The sequence below is a fragment of the Narcine bancroftii genome, chromosome 5 (assembly GCF_036971445.1).
Source record: "Narcine bancroftii isolate sNarBan1 chromosome 5, sNarBan1.hap1, whole genome shotgun sequence".
NCBI classification, from domain to species: Eukaryota; Metazoa; Chordata; class Chondrichthyes; order Torpediniformes; family Narcinidae; genus Narcine; species Narcine bancroftii.
In genome coordinates this window covers 246969751-246987537 of record NC_091473.1, presented here as the reverse complement: position 1 = coordinate 246987537, position 17787 = coordinate 246969751, and the positions used below count along the sequence as shown (strand labels likewise).

At 45.6% G+C, this 17787-nt stretch overlaps 1 protein-coding gene across 5 annotated transcripts in view; it reads right to left on the bottom strand.

The window, feature by feature from the left end:
• Nucleotides 1-14878, bottom strand: part of elk4 (ETS transcription factor ELK4) — a 42926-nt gene extending 28048 nt beyond the window's left edge. The window contains exons 1-2 of one of the 5 annotated variants that reach the window (XM_069941974.1): nucleotides 14502-14878; nucleotides 398-532 (exon numbers count right to left, since the gene is read on the bottom strand). Coding sequence is in view for 1 of the 5 variants with exons in the window: in XM_069941972.1 (XP_069798073.1) it covers nucleotides 14331-14339 (9 nt within the window). In the remaining 4 variants the exon portion in view is untranslated. Of the gene's footprint in view, nucleotides 1-397; nucleotides 533-12947; nucleotides 14285-14330; nucleotides 14413-14501 lie in introns of those variants that run through there. The other 4 variants (XM_069941975.1, XM_069941973.1, XM_069941972.1 and 1 more) reach the window with 4 other exon arrangements.
• Nucleotides 14879-17787: the final 2909 nt, after the last annotated feature.

Genomic DNA, 17787 nt, shown 5'->3' with positions numbered 1-17787 from the left:
TAAGAAAGAGAAAAGCACAGGAACAAGCCCTTGGACCCATGATGCCTGCTCTGAACACGATGACCAACTAAAACTCTGCTACTTGACATGATAAATATCTTTCCACTCCCTGCATATTCATGTGCCTTGTATCTGCTCCCACGTTATCCCTGGAAGCACATTCCAGGCACCAACTGAGCACGAGGGAAAATATTTACAGGGAAATGTAGTGGAATAAATGAACTTACTTTGTAACCCAGATTAGACACGATTGGCTGAGTATCCAGTGCGTGCGTGTTGGTCTGTACTCCTCCCCCTCTCCTTCTTCTCCTTCTCTTTCCCCAGCATTTAACTCGGACGCCTGACTTTTTACACTCACACCGAGGAAAGGCTCAGGCCTGAAACGTCGGTAACATACCTCTACCTCCGATGAACGCAGCGAGACCAGCTGGATTCCTCCAGTATCTCTGTGTTTTGACTACAATGACCCAGGAGATCCACTGTCCACTTCCTTCCATGGATGCTGTTTGATGTACTGTATTCCACAAGCAGTCTGTTAAAATGAAGAGGATTCTAGCTGCTTTAAAAAAGCCCTTTCAAAGAGCTAGTACAGCTTTGATGGGCAGAATAGATTTCTTCTGTTCTATATAACAAATACAAAACTTTAACTGAGTAGAGGCAGTATTGCACAGGACACTATAGCTTAGTTTAAAAGCCTTGGATTATCATAGAATTTACAGCCCATGCCCATCAATCCAACCTTCCTGCATCAGAGTCCTTACCCTTCTTTGACCTGCTCACTGTTCTCCCCAACTCCCATTATCCCTCCCACCCCCCCCCCCCCCCAAGGAATACTGTGATATAAACACACACAGAAATGCTGGAGGAACTCAGCCAGTCTTTCAGCGTTAATAGGAAGCCAAGATATATTGCCGACATTACGGGCCTGAGCCCTACTTCAAGAACGCTGGCAATATATCTTTGTCTCCTATGGACGTTGAAAGACCGGCTGAGTTCCTTCAGCATTTCAGTGTGTTTTACTGCAATCGCAGCATCTGCAGACGTTCGTGTTTCAGGACCTAGTGTGAACTCGAGTCAAAACATTTCCTTGAGGGAATCACACAGAAGGTGAAATATAAACCGGGGGTGGGGGGGTGGGGTGGGGGGGGGGGGGGGGGGGTGGAGAGCCTGCACAGACAAGCCTTGGTGAAAACTGGCAGCATTTCAAAGGAGAGTGAAGGGAACCTGCAGGAACAGGCCCACATTTCTGTATCCTAACTCTAGGGCACCTTGTATACGAGACACAGAAACCAAAGACCAAGGCCAAGGATCAGAGAAGTCTGCCATCAACCACCCCTTCCCTTCACCGGCAACTGATAAATGGGGATCAAGTCCCAAAAAAATGATGCCACTTTGACCAGAATGACCCAATTATCATTCAACTGTCACAAAGCTCTGGCAATGATGTGAAGGCGGCATGGTTAATGTAGTGGTTATTGCAGTGTTAATACAGCACCACCGACCTGGTTCAAATCTGACCCTGTGTCTGCATGGGTTTTCTCAGGGTGCTCTGGTTTCCTCCCACTGTTCAAAATATATGGGGTTGGGTATTTAGGTGGCATGGCTTTGGGAACTGTTTCCATGCTGTATATCTGAATTTAAATTATTAAAGAGAAGTAAAAAAAATTGTAATGAGGAATTATCATAATACAATAACTTGTTTCAAGTTTTACAAGATTGTGGGGGTGGGGGGACGAGGACAAGAAGGAATAATCAGGATTGACCCCCTAAATTTCACAATAGGGGATGGAGTCAAATAGAATCTGGAGGGACAGAAGTGTGTAGTAATATTAATGCTCTTCCCGCATCACTAAACCCCCACTTATGTTTCTTTCAAAGCTGTAATGTGAAGCTACATTCGGAGTTGTGAACACAGCTCACGTCATCAGTTAAATACCCCTCCATCAACTCTTCCCATTGGCTCGGAAAACCAGGCAACATATTAGAGCTCCTCTCTCCCCCTATCACCTCAGCTTTTGTCTCTTCCACCCATATTTGCCTAGGACCTCTTCCCTGGCAGGAGGCAATTCACTCATGCAAAGTATTCAGCAACTCTGACCTCATCACACAGTTAACAGGTCAATGTAAATTTCTACTCCATGTCTACAGTACATGAGCTGCATGGTTAGCATAGAGGTTAGCACAATGCTATTAGAGCACCAGGGTTCAAATCCGGTGCTGTCTGTAAGGAGTTTGTATGTTCTTCCCCTGTCTGCGGGGGTTTCTTCCAATGCTCCAGTTTCCTTCCACCCTTCAAAAACGCACGAGGTTGTAGGTTAATTGGTATATTTCAGCGCTACAGGGTTAACGTCCGGAAGGACCTATTACTGTGTTGTGTGTCTAAAATTTAAATCCATGGCGACCTCTTGCTTGCTGCGAGGTCAAGTCACCTTTATTTATCGTTCATACTACGCTCGCACGGTAAAGACCAGATAGCATTTCTCCAGACCATGGAGCATATTTACATAGATTTAAGTTAGAATAGAAGTTAAACATTGAAATATTAAAATATTAAGATGTATACAGTAAAAATACATTATCCACATATGTCCTGGGAATTCAGGAGCCTGATGGCTTGTGGGGCGGGGGGGGGGGGTAAAAACTGTTGCCCTATTTGGTCGTAATGACCCAAGTGCTACGGTACCTCCTACCAGATGGCAGAAGGGAGAACAGTTTACATGAGGGGTTGGTGGAGCCTTTCAAACCATTTATTGCCTTTCGTCTGCATCGAGTGTTCATGGTAGGAAGAGAGCCCCCCCAATGATCTTTTCTACTGACTTCATTATTCTCTGCAGGATCTTCCAGTCCATGGAGGTACAGCTTCCAAACCAGGCAGTGATGCAGTTGCACTAGATGCTCTCGGTACATCCAGAATGTAGTGAGGATGGAGGATGGGAGATGAACTTTCCTCAGCCTTCGCAGGAAGTAGAGGTGCTACTGGGTTTTCTTGGCTATGAAGCTGGTGTTAAGGGACCAGGTGAGATTGTCCGCCAGGTGTATTCCAAGGAATTTGATACTCTTGATGTCCTAAACAGTCAAGCTATCAATGGTCAGTGGAGTGTGGTCCCCCGGGTCCTCCTGAAGGTGACAACCATCTCTTTTGTTTTATTAATGTTCAGATGCAGGTTGTTGGCTCTGCACCAGTCTGTTATCGACTGCACCTATCTCTGTACACTGACTCCTTATTCCTACTAATAAGGTCCACCACGGTCATGTTATCAGCAAACTGGATGTGGTTCGAGCTGCGTTTCGCTGGAGTCGTGGGTCAAGTAGATTGAACAGCAGAAGACTAAGCACACAACCCTGGGGGGGGCCCCCCTGCTCAGTGTGATAGTCTTGGAGGTGCTGTTACTGATCCATTACATTTCAAGGTGAGGGGCTGGGAGTTTGAAGTGATGACGGTAAGCAGGAAGTGCTAGCAGGAGTGAGGTTCAGAACAAAGAACATCACTCCACTGAGTTAGATGGTAAGAGAGCACAAAGTGAGGAGTAATGGGCAGGGGAAGTTAGGGTGGTGCGGGGGCAGTTAGAGGGAGGGATGAGTAGAAGGAGGGGTGGATAGGGAAGAGGTAAAAGGGGAGGGGCAGGGCGAGTAGGGGAGGGGTGATTAGAGGGTGAGAGACGGGTAGAGGGAGGAACAGGTTGAGGGGAGAGGCAGTAGAGGGGCGTGTATAGGATGGGGTGGGTAGAGGCAGAGCGAGGGGTGAGTAGAGGTTGGGTAAAGGACTGGTCAGGTAGAGGGATGGTGGGTCGAGGGTGAATAGAGGCCTAGAGCCTGAGGAGTGAGCAGGAAATGCTGAGTCCTGATGCAGGCCAAAATGGACACAGCCTGTGAATGCTGACTACATCTCCACAGGGACCAAATAGGTTTCCCTCAGGTCAAGCAAAGGGTGAACTTGAGCTCCCTACTCCTGACCTGTAACATTATCCTCCTAAAGTTTAACATTACATATGTTGAAAGAAGAGAAAACATGCAGATGTTGTTGAAAATTTTCAATAAATATTTAGTTCGGCCCTCGACTTAGTCCAAGTTTTTAATTTTGGCCCTCCGTGAATTTGAGTTTGACACCCCTGGGGTAGAGTGTGTGAGAGTTTGAAATGGGTTACCGTGTGACAGGGTGAGATAGATGGGATACAATGTGTTTTAGAGGGAGGGGAGAAGGATGGGATACAGTGTGTGAGGGTGGAGTGATGGATGGGGGCTGTGTGAGGGTTGGGTACAGATGGTCTATAGTGTGAGAGGGAGATTGTACATATGAGCTAACAGATTGTGCATATGTACTAACAGTGATAAAGGAATGTAGCATTACCGTCTAAATAATTGTACAAAGACAGTGCCCCAACTTGTTCCTGCAGGTTACATCAGACCTGAATTACTGGGTTTACTGTGTAACAGCTTTGACTGGCTTTTCAAGTTGCTAGATTCAAAGCACAGAGCAGAGACATGGAAAATTAAAGCTTAGGGAGTGATCACTTTCACTCTGTCCAACTGTCCCAGATTTCAGATTTATTGTCAGAGTATATATTTAACATCACAGACAACCCTGAGAATCTTTCTCCTGCTGGTGAGGCATAATTACCACTTATTTGTAATGCAAAAAAAACTGTATAGATGGTACACATGTTTTCTTTCTTTGGCTTGGCTTCGCGGACGAAGATTTATGGAGGGGGTAAAAAGTCCACGTCAGCTGCAGGCTCGTTTGTGGCTGACAAGTCCGATGCGGGACAGGCAGACACGGTTGCAGCGGTTGCAGGGGAAAATTGGTTGGTTGGGGTTGGGTGTTGGGTTTTTCCTCCTTTGCCTTTTGTCAGTGAGGTACACATGTAACAAATAAGGAAATGTAGAGAGAGGTGAAGAAATGTAAACAAACTGACTGTGCAATACAGAGAGAATAAAAAAAATCAATAAAGTGCAAAAGTGAGAGTCATTAAATGAGCCCCTGATTGAGTTTGTCGCTGAGGAGTCTGATGGTGGAGGGGGAGCAGCTGTTCCTGAACCTGGTGGTTCGAGTCTTGTGGCAACTACACCTGTTCCTTCTTTCAAAAAAATAACTGTCTCAAAGACAAGGAGCACACATCTCGAAGAATGGGAGAGCAGTCTCTAGGCCGATTACTGTAACTACTTCAAAAGCAAACGTTATCTTAACTGAGGTGTTCACGAGGTCAAAATCACGGCAGTCCTTTCTTAACAGCACGTCACCACTCCAACTTTTCATCAGCTTCTCGGGCTTAACTGGGGATGGCCATTATATAACTTTGGTCTTTGGCCTACCACATCCGTATCCATTGAAGAAGGATCACAACCTGAAACACTGACTGGTTCTCTCCACTCTGATGCTGAGTGACCTACTGTTTTCCGTGGCCTTAATAACCATGGACGCAACCATATTTATGATTTTTTTTTAAAAAACAAGCTTGATCTTTGTGTGAAAGAAGCTTTCTATCACAACTCAAGGGAACATGTGAGATTCCTACATAGGGAGGCAGCAGAAACCTGTGGAAATGTTGTCCACTGCCCTCTTTTTACACCAAAAGAATTGAACAAATCAAGTGGGAACAAGAGAAAGAGATGGCCAAACACATATCCTGCAACTGTGAAGGGAAGTGCAAAAGAGATGCACTGGTTGAGACAGAAAGAGGAATAATGAAAAAGAAAGGTGTCCAGAGAGAGAGAAAAACAGATAGAGAAAATGTGACAGGCAGTCCTTCTCCGTTAACAATGGCGTGAAGCAAGGCTGCGTTCTCGCACCAACCCTCTTTTCAATCTTCTTCAGCATGATGCTGAACCAAGCCATGAAAGACCTCAACAATGAAGACACTGTTTACATCTGGTACCGCACAGATGGCAGTCTCTTCAATCTGAGGCGCCTGCAAGCTCACACCAAGACACAAGAGCAACTTGTCCGTGAACTACTCTTTGCAGATGATGCCGCTTTAGTTGCCCATTCAGAGCCAGCTCTCCAGCACATGACGTCCTGTTTTGTGGAAACTGCCAAAATGTTTGGCCTGGAAGTCAGCCTAAGAAAACTGAGGTCCTCCATCAGCCAGCCCCCCCCCCCCCATGACTACCAGCCCCCCCACATCTCCATCAGGCACACAAAACTCAAAACGGTCAACCAGTTTACCTATCTCGGCTGCACCATTTCATCGGATGCAAGGAACGACAACGAGATAGACAACAGACTCGCCAAGGCAAATAGCACCTTTGGAAGACTACACAAAAGAGCCTGGAAAAACAACCAACTGAAAAACCTCACAAAGATTAGCGTATACTGAGCCGTTGTCATACCCACACTCCTGTTCGGCTCCGAATCATGGGTCCTCTACTGGCATCACCTACGGCTCCTAGAACGCTTCCACCAGCATTGTCTCCGCTCCATCCTCAACATTCAATGGGGCAACTTCATCCCTAACATCGAAGTACTAGAGATGGCAGAGGCTGACAGCATCGAATCCACGCTACTGAAGATCCAACTGCACTGGGTAGGTCACGTCTCCAGAATGGAGGACCATCGCCTTCCCAAGATCGTGTTATATGGCGAGCTCTCCACTGGCCACCGTGACAAAGGTGCACCAAAGAAGAGGTACAAGGACTGCCTAAAGAAATCTCTTGGTGCCTGCCCCATTGACCACCGCCAGTGGGCTGATCTCACCTCAAACCGTGCATCTTGGCACCTCACAGTTCGGCGGGCAGCAACCTCCTTTGAAGAAGACCTCAGAGCCCACCTCACTGACAAAAGACAAAGGAGGAAAAACCCAACACCCAACCCCAACCAACCAATTTTCCCCTGCAACCGTGTCTGCCTGTCCCGCATCGGACTTGTCAGCCACAAACGAGCCTGCAGCTGACGTGGACATTTACCCCTCCATAAATCTTCATCTGCGAAGCCAAGCCAAAGAAGAAAAGAAAGAATATTTCCTAAACAGTTAGTACACCTGCCTCATGTTAATCAATGTTCATGGATGTAGATTTATTTGTACAGCTGGAGTTGCTATTTATATAATATGCTCACTGTAGCTGAGAAAAATTCAATGTAATATTTTTATTAGGAAATTGCATTGGAGTGGAACATTGGGGTAGTGATGAAGTCGAGCCAAGAAGTCGGGCTTCATTGTCCAATTTTGATTCTTAACTGGCTGACCATCTTAAACTGAGTGAGGTTAAGGTAGTACCAAGAAATGAAAATTAAAGCAGCTGGAAATAACTGAAATAAACACAGGAAATGCTGGAAACACTCAGCTGAGAATGTTCCTGGGATTGGCAGGCTTGAATTATAAAAAGAGACAGGATGGGCAGGGACTTTTCTCACTGAAGCACAGGAGACTATGGGGGGACTTTATAAAGATGAATAGAATCATGAAGGGTATAGATAAGGTAAATAATCAGTCTTATTCCCTGGTAGGGAAATCTAAAATTAGAGGGCATAGATGTGAGGGGAAAGATATAAAAAGGGGCATGAGGGGCACCTTCTTGACACAGACAGGGTCGGTACATGGAATGAGCTACCATAGGAAGTGGTAGAAATGGGAACAAATGTAATGCTAAAAGGATGGGTACATGGATAGGAAAAATTTAGAGCAGTAGTGTTCAAATTTTTTCTTTCCATTCACACACCACCTTAAGTAATCCCTAAGTGCTCTGTGATTAATGAAGGATGGCTTGAAGTGGGAAGAAAAATTTGACCACTGTTTTAATCGTACCTAATTGACTTGTTACATGCACGATTTCGTAGCACCAAAGGAAATGGGCCAATTACAATTTTTTTGCAAGCAAAATATTTTGGTAACAATTGAGACTAGAGCAGTGGCTCTCAACCTTTTTTTCCAACACTCATATACCACTTTAAGTAATTCCTCACTAATCACGGAGCACCAATGGCATAGGGATCACTTAGTGGTATGTGAGTGGAAAGAAAAACTTGGAAAAGCACTGGTTTAGAGTGATATGGGCTGAATGCAGCCATTAGGACTAGTTTTGGCAGCATGGACAATTTGGGCCAAATGGTCTCTTTGCATGCTATGGAACTCGGTTACTCTGACTGGTCAGGTAATATGTGTGGGAAACATGGTTGAAGGCTGTCTGTCAGAACTGGGAAAGAGAAATCAAGTTGATTAAATGCTGTGTTCAGAAGAAGCAGATCCAATAATACCACATTGATCAGTTAAATGTTTCGCTCAAGTCTTCTATGCTTAAAACTGCAATCTAATTACAATATCACAAAGAGAAAACTTCAAAAGCAAATAATTGACACTGAAGAACTCTGGAATATCAATAAAAATGGAGCATAAATCTGGTCTTGCTCAACAAGAGATGAACATGGTGCAACAAAGACTGACATCACATAATCAATGTTGCATTAAGGTAATCAGATAATCTAGGTCAGTATGGGAAAGACTGGTCAGAGTCCAAGAAAACAAAAATGTGCCTTTGTGGGATTTCAAATTTTCCATGTGAACAGAACTCAGGAGAACATACACGAGATTTGAACTGATTTGATATGCTTCTAATTTCTTAATAACATTAGAGGAGGAGAGACTGGAAAGGGTTGATGGACCGTAAAGATCCAACCAGGAAGTGAAGAATCTTTCACTCTCCAATTAGCTGTGAGAAGCTGGGGGGATGTGAGGATTGACATTTTATGTGACCATTGGCAGAGTGAGGTGAGCAGGGGTGGGGTGGAATGACATGCAATAAGCCTCCAGAAAGAGAATTCACCAGATTTGTCAACTCGAGCTTGGAGGGAAACTGTGATCAATTTCAGGGACTAGGAGAGGTGAGATCAAAGTAGCAACAATCTTAGACTCTTTATTTGGTCAAGGTTTCTGCTTCTGCAGTCAGTCTATAACACATGGTAGAGATCCTCATTGAATCTCTTGTTCTTGCTGTCTTTCCTCTCTGCTCCAACAAATGTGTCAAATTGTTCATATTTGTCTTTTAGAAATAAAGATAAAAAATCCTGGAAATACTCATCAGGTCAGGCAGCATCTGTGGTATGGGAACCAGATCCAATGCTTGATGTTCATGACTTTTCATCAGGTCCACTGAATGGGATCAATGGAAATGGGAGATGATGGTTAGCGTGGATTCAATGGGTCAAAGGGTCGTGCTGTGTCTGACTTTATGAAGCCAGAACTGGCAGAAGCCAATTCCTTAGAAGGCTGATGCGGGAAAAGCTACCGACCACCATTCTGTCCACTTTCCATAGGGGCTCTATCAAGAGCATCCTGGCCGGCTTCATCACAGTGTACTGTATAGTGTTGAATCAGAGGTCGATAAGAGTGGCAGAGAGGATCACTGGAGTCTCCCTTCCCCCCCCCCCCCCCCCCACCCCATCGACGTGATTGACAGAGATCGTTGTCTGGACCACTGAGGACCCCTTCCAACCCACACTCAGCATTTTTCATCTGCTCCCGTAGGGAAAGAGATACCGGAGCATCAATGGCAGAATCACCAAGCTGAGGAACAGCTTCTTCCCACGGGCAGTGAAAATATTGAACGGCCAAAGGAACTGCTCACACTAACTATCCGAGACTCTCATGTTCATGAAATATATTTATTTATGTTTAAATACCTGTCCTGCATATGTATTGTTTATCTGTTTGTGTGTTAGGTCTGGCGTGACTGTGTTTTGCACCAAGGACCAGAGAATGCTGTTTCATTGGTTTGTACTTGTGCAATCAGATGAGAATAAACTTAATTTGATGCACTGTGTATTTTTATCATTTCTAAGTGTATATTCTCTATATATGTGTTTTGCACTGTTCTACACCGTGGACCAGAGAACGCTGTTTCGTTGGGTTGTACTAACACAATCAGATGATAAATTGACTTGAACTTGAATATGCTCAGCACAGACACAGGCCAACTCATCCTGCCAGCTAAGAGGTCTACCTGAGCTTGCATTTGGCCCATTTCCTTTTATACCTTTCCAACCCATTTACCTGCTTAAATGTTGTAATTGTACCCCATGCTACAGCTTCCTCTGGCAGCTGGTTCCATTTCTCCACCACATTCTGTGTTGAAGAAGGCACTCCTCAGGCCCCTTTTTAAATATTTCCTTTCTCACCTTAAACCTCTGGTCTCTGGTTGTAGGCACTCCTAGCCTAGAAGAAGATTGGCTCTCACAATTTTATATACCTCTTTAAAGTCACCTCTCAGACCCAGCCTATCGAGTCTCTCCTTATAACTCAAAGCCAACAGCCCAGTAACATCCTTGTAAATTTGTATGCATCCTCTCCAGCTTAATGGCTTCCTTCCAACAGCTGGGCAACCAGAACAGCACGCGATAGTCCAAGTGCAGCCTCACTAATGTCTTGCACACCTGTAATATGATGATGTTTCAACTCCTGTACTCTCTGCCATGACCCACAAAGGCATGCCTTCTTCTACACCCCATCTGCATGTGTTATACTGGTACGTCTCTCTGTTCTACAGCACTCTCCAGGATCTGACAATTTACTGTGCAAGTCCTGCCCTAATTTATCTTCTCAAAATACACCACCTTGTACTCTCATTAATTAAATTCCATTTGCCATTCCTTGGCCCACTTCCCTGTTGGAAAAGAATACTGAGCGAAAAGGGAGAAGATCACAGAAAGATTCATAAATGGAAGCTAGCATATATTGACAGGTACCAGTGTGAGGTAGTGTGTTAGAATATGGGATATGTACAGAGGAATTTTAGATGAACAAAAGCATATAGAGAGTAGCAAATGGAAAAGTAACAGGAGACCGTTAGAAATCTTTTCTTTGGCTTGGCTTCGCGGACGAAGATTTATGGAGGGGGTAAAAAGTCCACGTCAGCTGCAGGCTCGTTTGTGGCTGACAAGTCCGATGCGGGACAGGCAGACACGATTGCAGCGGTTGCAAGGGAAAATTGGTTGGTTGGGGTTGGGTGTTGGGTTTTTCCTCCTTTGCCTTTTGTCAGTGAGGTGGGCTCTGCGGTCTTCTTCAAAGGAGGTTGCTGCCCGCCAAACTGTGAGGCGCCAAGATGCACGGTTTGAGGCGTTATCAGCCCACTGGCGGTGGTCAATGTGGCAGGCAGAAATGCATGCAGAACAAAAGTAAGGCTAAAGGTCAAAGAAGTACCCTCTGCTCTGCAGCTTCACATCTAAAGGCAAACAGCATTGGACTTGAGTAATGTTGCTACACAGACAGGATCTTCCCTCCATCCCTTATCCACCTATCACCTCCTGCCTGTGGGACAGTGCTCCTCCCCCTGCCCCTCCTCTCACCATTCCGTTTGGAGGCCTGCCCACGTTTTGCTCATGCTCTGATGAAGGGTTCAAGCTGAAAATGTTGGTTACGTGTCTTTATCTTTGCTCTATAAACTGCACTGTTTGACCTTCTGAATTTCTCCAGCCTTGTGTCTTTATGAATGCCACAGGCAAATGCATCTGCACATTGCACAGTGCATCATGCCTTTCCATTCACTGCCTCACAATGTAGCCAGCTAGAAACATTCGAGGATTTAAGTGCAGCTGCAGTTTTCTCAAGATTGCTTCATCCTTTGAGAAGAAATGATACTAGACCGGCAGGATACAAAATCCCTCATTGTTGAGTCATGTCTGTATCCAATTAAAAATTCTATTTTTCTAACTGTTCTCAGCCTGAAAACGTGCATGGAAACTCTCAAGTACTGGGCCATATCTAGGCTTGTTAATTCAGTGCAGTCCAGTAAAAATTGTTGGCTGCCCGCAGCATTGATTTCGGAAACCTCACAATACTAAACAGACATTTTTGTTTAACAAACACAGCAACGAAAGGAGCAGAAAAATCCTGTACCCTCTGCGATTTGTCATATCTTTGCATCAACTAATGCACAAGCCATGCAAAGTGAAATTAAACATTTGGAAGAAATTATAATTTTGTTTACTGATCAAAAATTCAAATAGCTGTGACCAGACTCCTAGCCAACCCTTTGCAGGGAAATAAGCCACACTGGACAATATTGCATTAAATAAAACATCAATCGAATTAATCTCAGAGTCTCTAGGTCCTTAAAACAAAATATTGGAATGTCAGTGCACCTACATATAAAAAAACTGATGAAGCTGCTTTCAGACCCTCTTCATAATCATAAGTTGGAGGGGATGCAGAGGAGATTCATTGGGATGGTGCCAGGATGAGAGGTCTTGAGATTATAGGGACAGGCTAGGTCTTTGTCCCCAAAAGCATTGGGGTCTCAGGAGTGACCTTATAGGAGTACAAATAAAGTGAATGTTCACAGCCTTGCCCTGCCCCTGGAAAAAAAAACAGGCCATTCAGCCCATCATGTCCATGCCAGCTCACAGAACAGCCCCACTAATCTCACCCACCCCCCCCCCACACCCACTCCAGTACTTTTAAAAAATATATTCTTTCACAAATATCCATTGACTTGCCTTGTTTCTTTTCGCCATGGTTCACACAGCCAGTTAATCTACCAGCGTAACTTAGTGATTAGGGAGGAAACAGGGGTACGTGGAGGAAAGGAATGAGGTGGCAGATAAAAGGATGCAAGCTGTGCCCAGGCTATACCCAAGGTCAGGACTGAATTGGGTCCCTGGGGCAAGGAGGCACCGCATCACTCCTTTTCTTTGGTTATGGAAGAAAGCGAGGGTGGGTTACAACCAGAGTCAGAAGTTAGCTGCTCAAGCAGAACTGCAGAGCCTTAAGCAGATCAGGTTGGCATTGCAGAGCTGTATTAAGGAAGGTAAGGTGCTGCTTTTGGAAATCCCTTTCATCCTCTCGGTGGTGGTGGGGGGGCGGGGGGGGGGGTGTCAAAAAAATGTTTCAAACAAATGCTTATCAATCAACTAACATCACTGAAATAACTTAATCAGCTCAGTATTGTTATTGTCAGAGTTTATCACTTCAGAATGAGCTCACTGCAGATAGCTCAATATTGAAATAATGAAAGTGACATACCTGCAGAGGTTTTCGAGAGTCTTCAGTGACATATCAAATCTCCTCAAACACCTCACCAAGTACAGGAGCCTGAAGACGAGCACCCAGCAGCCCAAAGACAGCTTCTCCCCCTCTGCCTCGGATTTCTGAATGGTCAATGAGCCACAGGCCTCCGATTTCCTTGCACTATTTATTTTTAAAAGGTCATCTATAGCAATATTTGCCCCACACCGAAAAAGTCACATTTCCTGATGTACTCGTGGCCACAAATTCTGATTCCCATGTCAGAGGCAGGTTTTCTTTTTACATAGACAGTGCCTTGAATGCTTCAGCCGAGGTGGAGGCGGAGACTGGTGCAATTAAGATGTAGTGTTGGGAAAAGGTGCCAGGTTAAGGTGTTAGAGGCTTATGGACCAAAGGCAAGAGAACAAGCTGCGAAATTAACCACGGCGACGTAGCTCAAAGCCCTTCCTCACACATTCCCCTGCCTTGGGCTAATTTTCCAACACAGTTGCCTCCGCATTTTAACAAGCAGAAGCCAAAGCAAATGCATCTTGGCCACTTCGGTTCCGGTCCCTCTGTGGGACCGGGAGAGTTGCTCCAGCACTTGGATGCATTTATTGTTCAGGACAGCGAACGAGGAACGTCCACAGCGGGGTCGGGAGGTTGACACCGTCTTGGATGTGGACGCCCAGCCTCCCCGTGGAGAAATCACGCGGGGATGGATCATGTACACGGTTAAAGAGGGGGTGAAGCTAATTGAGCCGCCGCTGTCCTCTGGCATGACTTTTGCAATGGTTTCCCACCTCTCTCTCTCCCTGGTGGAAGCCCCTGGGCCGGGCGAGCAGCAGAGGCCACCGTTGGCACGTTCACACCTACATACCCCGACTTCTCCTCGCCACAGGTGCATCTGTCCTCCGAGGTCACGGTGAATCGCAGGCAAGACCAAGTGCTGGACGCCCGCAACTGGGTCAGAGCGTTGCAATGGGGGGTGGGGTGGGGTGGGGTCAGTTCCAGCCTCGTACCATTGCCCACACGCGTGGCCGTTTCCCAGGCAAGGATCGCTGGGCGGGTGTCCAGGAGCTGATGGTCAACTCTTCCCGCGCCCAGGGAGCTCCTGAACCAGCAGAGGAGGAGGGAGGGAGAGAGTTTTATATTTGGCGGGTGTGAAACAGAGCGGGAAGTAACCCAGAGACCAGATAAAATATAAACCTGCAGACTTAGGCCTGCACAAGGCCCAATCTTAAGAGTGGGCGGTTCTTTTTTAAAAAATATACATTTACCTCGCTTATTCAAACCGTTTTTTAGCAACCCCATTAAAAAAAAAGCAACCACATCCTCATACTTTATTCTATGCTTTCGAGTCAGTCCACTGCCAACCCCTGAATTAGCTCCCTGGCTCACCGCAAACATGGAATCGACAGCTAGGCTTGATTTCGCTACATCCGCCAACTCGATACATTTTAATCCAATTGTATCCCCAGCTCCCTTCGTGAAGAATTTTGCAACACACGAACCAAGAACAAAAGGGAAAGAAACAATGTTGCAAGACGACAACACACGCATGAAACTCACCCCAACTCCAGCGAGTCTGCAAATTCTAGGATCGGCAGTTCCAGGGTGATCATTCTATTTACAATATCAAAATCTGGTTCACGGGCACAGAAAAGCCTCTCCGGTCACTTTACAGGAGGGCTCGGGGAACGGAGAGGAAGGAGAAGGAGAGAGTCTGGGTAAAGGTTGCATTTCCTCTGTATTTGGAGGCGCGGGTCTTCCTCAATGTCCCCACCTCTGAGCCCGTCGATTCCTCGCTTGTTAATTTCGCCGCGCCTGCTGTGTGTTGGGGATTTCCCGGAGCTGCAGAAAAGGGGAGAAGGCGCCGTCGCTCTGTCCCGACGGTGGGAGGCGATGTGGGGCCAAGACTTCGTATTTCCTCCCCTCCCCCTCTCTCCCTCTCCTCCCCTCTCCCTCCCTTCCCTTATCTCCTTCCCTTCCCCTCCCTTCCCTTATCTCCCTCCCTTCCCTTCCCCTCTCCCTCCCCCTCCCTTCCCTTCCCCTCACACTCCCTTCCCTTCCCCTCACACTCCCTTCCCTTCCCCTCACACTCTCCAGCTCACACAAACCCACAAGCCGCCCCCCTCGAGAAGAATCAGGGGTCTGCACGACCTCTCCATCACTCATCGACGCTGAAACATTTCTTCCTCACCCACACCCCCCCCCCCCTCCACTGTGTTGATTGCTGTCAGGTTCTCCACACCCCCCCCCCCCCTCTTTTCTTCTGATGGATTCCCTCCTCAGTTCCTGAGAACTGTCAGCCAGCTGCGGGAGTCCGCGGTGTCCTACCCACACGCTACTTTCACTCTCAAGTGTTATTGTCGGGTCTAGTGGAAATTAAGCCCAGCGCGACCGCGCCATCCAGACAAGATACTATTAAGGTCACTGTCACTTCCTCGCCCACGGTTCGGTCTCTAGCCTTACAGACCTTACAAAAAGTAATAGGAGGGGTGTTAAATGAAACATTAACCCCGGCTTGGCCTAGCTAGATGTAAATCCTAAGTAAACTGGCAAGAAGGAAGGATGTCCAACCCGACCTGTTGAGGCATGGACACATAGGTAGAAAAACACCATGTTACATGACAAAAGAACTGTAAAATGCAAGAGTTACTGAGAAACAAAATCTGTACTGACCAACAGTCACTAATGCTACATTATTTGCCCTAATTCTTCCTACATTCTACCATTCACCCACCCTCTGGAGGCAATTTACAACAGATAAATAACACATCAACTATCCTCTGCTACAATTGCTTACACACCACTTCTGATGTAGAGGTATTAAAATAATTAGAAATAACATAAATAAAAGCACAATACTGCTGCCGCAAAACAAATTTCATATCGTGTGTTCATGACAATCCTTGTTATTCAAGGATCCACGCCACCCAGCACATGCTCTGTTCTCACTGCTGCCATCAGGAAAGAGGTATCGGTGCCACAAGACTCCACCACCAGGTTCACTAACAGTTGCTACCCCTCCACCATCAGACTCCTCAACAATAAATTCAACCAGGGCCTCATTTAAGGACTCTTTATCATTTATTCTTTTCTGTATTGCACAGTCAGATTGTTTACATTTCTTTATTTGTTTACACTTGTACTTTGAGTCCATTTTATTTGCAAGGTTCAAGATTCAATTTTTTGTCATTGTAATAAAACAGGGTCATATGTAACTGAAATTTCTTTTGCCTGTGGTAAGGCAGACAGATTCACCATCGGCAGAATTTGCCTGAAGCATCAGAAAGAGAAACAAAAGTCACCAAGCATCTGTTAATTTGCCCCTAGCATTTCCGCAACCTCTTCAGCCATGCAGAGACCAGTCCAAACCTCTAGCAACCCAAACGCCAGATCCTCTGATATGGTGAGGGATCTTTCAGCACCCCCTCACATCCCGGTCCTGACACCTGGTACCCCTTCAGCCAGTTTCAAGCCAGTCTCCAGCAGATCGCAGCCTGGCATGAGTCTCCCAACAGCAGTCTCCACCAGCCCACAGCCTCTGTGGGTTCCTTGCCTTGCACGACCAATAAGTGGTAATTCTCCCTCGCCCGCAGGAAGGTTGTACATGTTGGTTTCTCTCCTTTACTGTCTACCCTTTGCTACTTTAAGGTATATGTCTGAGAGTTTTCTGCTTGATTTACTGTCCCTCCAATCTCTCATTGTTTGCCCAATGTACGTGCAACTTGCATTGTACCAGTCCAACCCCCTTGCCAGACGTCATTTAGACAGGGAGGGAGGGCAAACTAAGGAACAATAGATCAATGAGTTTAATTATGGTGGTTGGGAAAGTCTTGCAATCAATTGTCAAGAGCAATGTTTATAAAGTTTTGGATAATTTTGTGTACTGTGAAAATCAGGTAATATTTAACTAACAAGGAAGGTTTCTTAACCTTTTTTTGTTATGCTTTCAAGGAACCTGAAATTTTAAGGAAAACCCAGCAGTATTTAATTGGCTGCCTTTTTGGTTGCAATCGAGAGCAACTACAAGCCATCCATTTCACTGGTGATCTACAATCATCCAAAGATTTATGGCAAGAAAAATTATGCAGCCCATGTTTTGTTCCATTTATCCATTAGATCAGAGCTGATATGTTAATGTATTCAATATATTTAGCTTTGACATATCAATTTATACATTCTGTTAGCGTTAGATTCAAAATTAGCAAATGATGTTGCATTGATTGTCTTTTTTTAGAAGAGGATTGATCACACTGAACTTGCAACATTGAAAGATATTCAGCCTTCCAAGCCCATGCTAGCTCTTGGATTTATCCCATCAATCCCATTCTCTGCTTATTCATGCTTACATCCATCAAATTGTGCCAGCTATCTATTCAAAGTAGCCAGTTAATTTACCAACCTGCATAGGGACACAGGGAGAGCATTCAACCTCCACACAGAAAGAACAAGAGGAGAGGGTTGAATCCGAGTCCCCTGGGACTGTGATGCCACTTTGCTTTCCAAAGCTAAATGTCTTGCACCTGCCACATGTATAAATGTTTCAAACTTTCACTCCTGAAAGGGCTTTAAAAGAAATCTAATTAAACCATCTATGTGCAACCAACCTCAAGAAGGCAACCAACATGACAAATAATCCCCATCTCCCTGGTGTCAAAAACTTCTAGAGGTGTACCGTGGAGAGCATTCTGGCTGGTTGCATCATTGTCTGGTTTGGAGGCACTAATTCTCAGACCAAGAATAAACTCCAGAGGGTTGTTAACTCAGCTTGAGACATCAAAGGTACCACATCATCAAGGACATCCACATGAGGCAGTGACTTAAAAAAGCAACCTTTATCCTCAAAGAC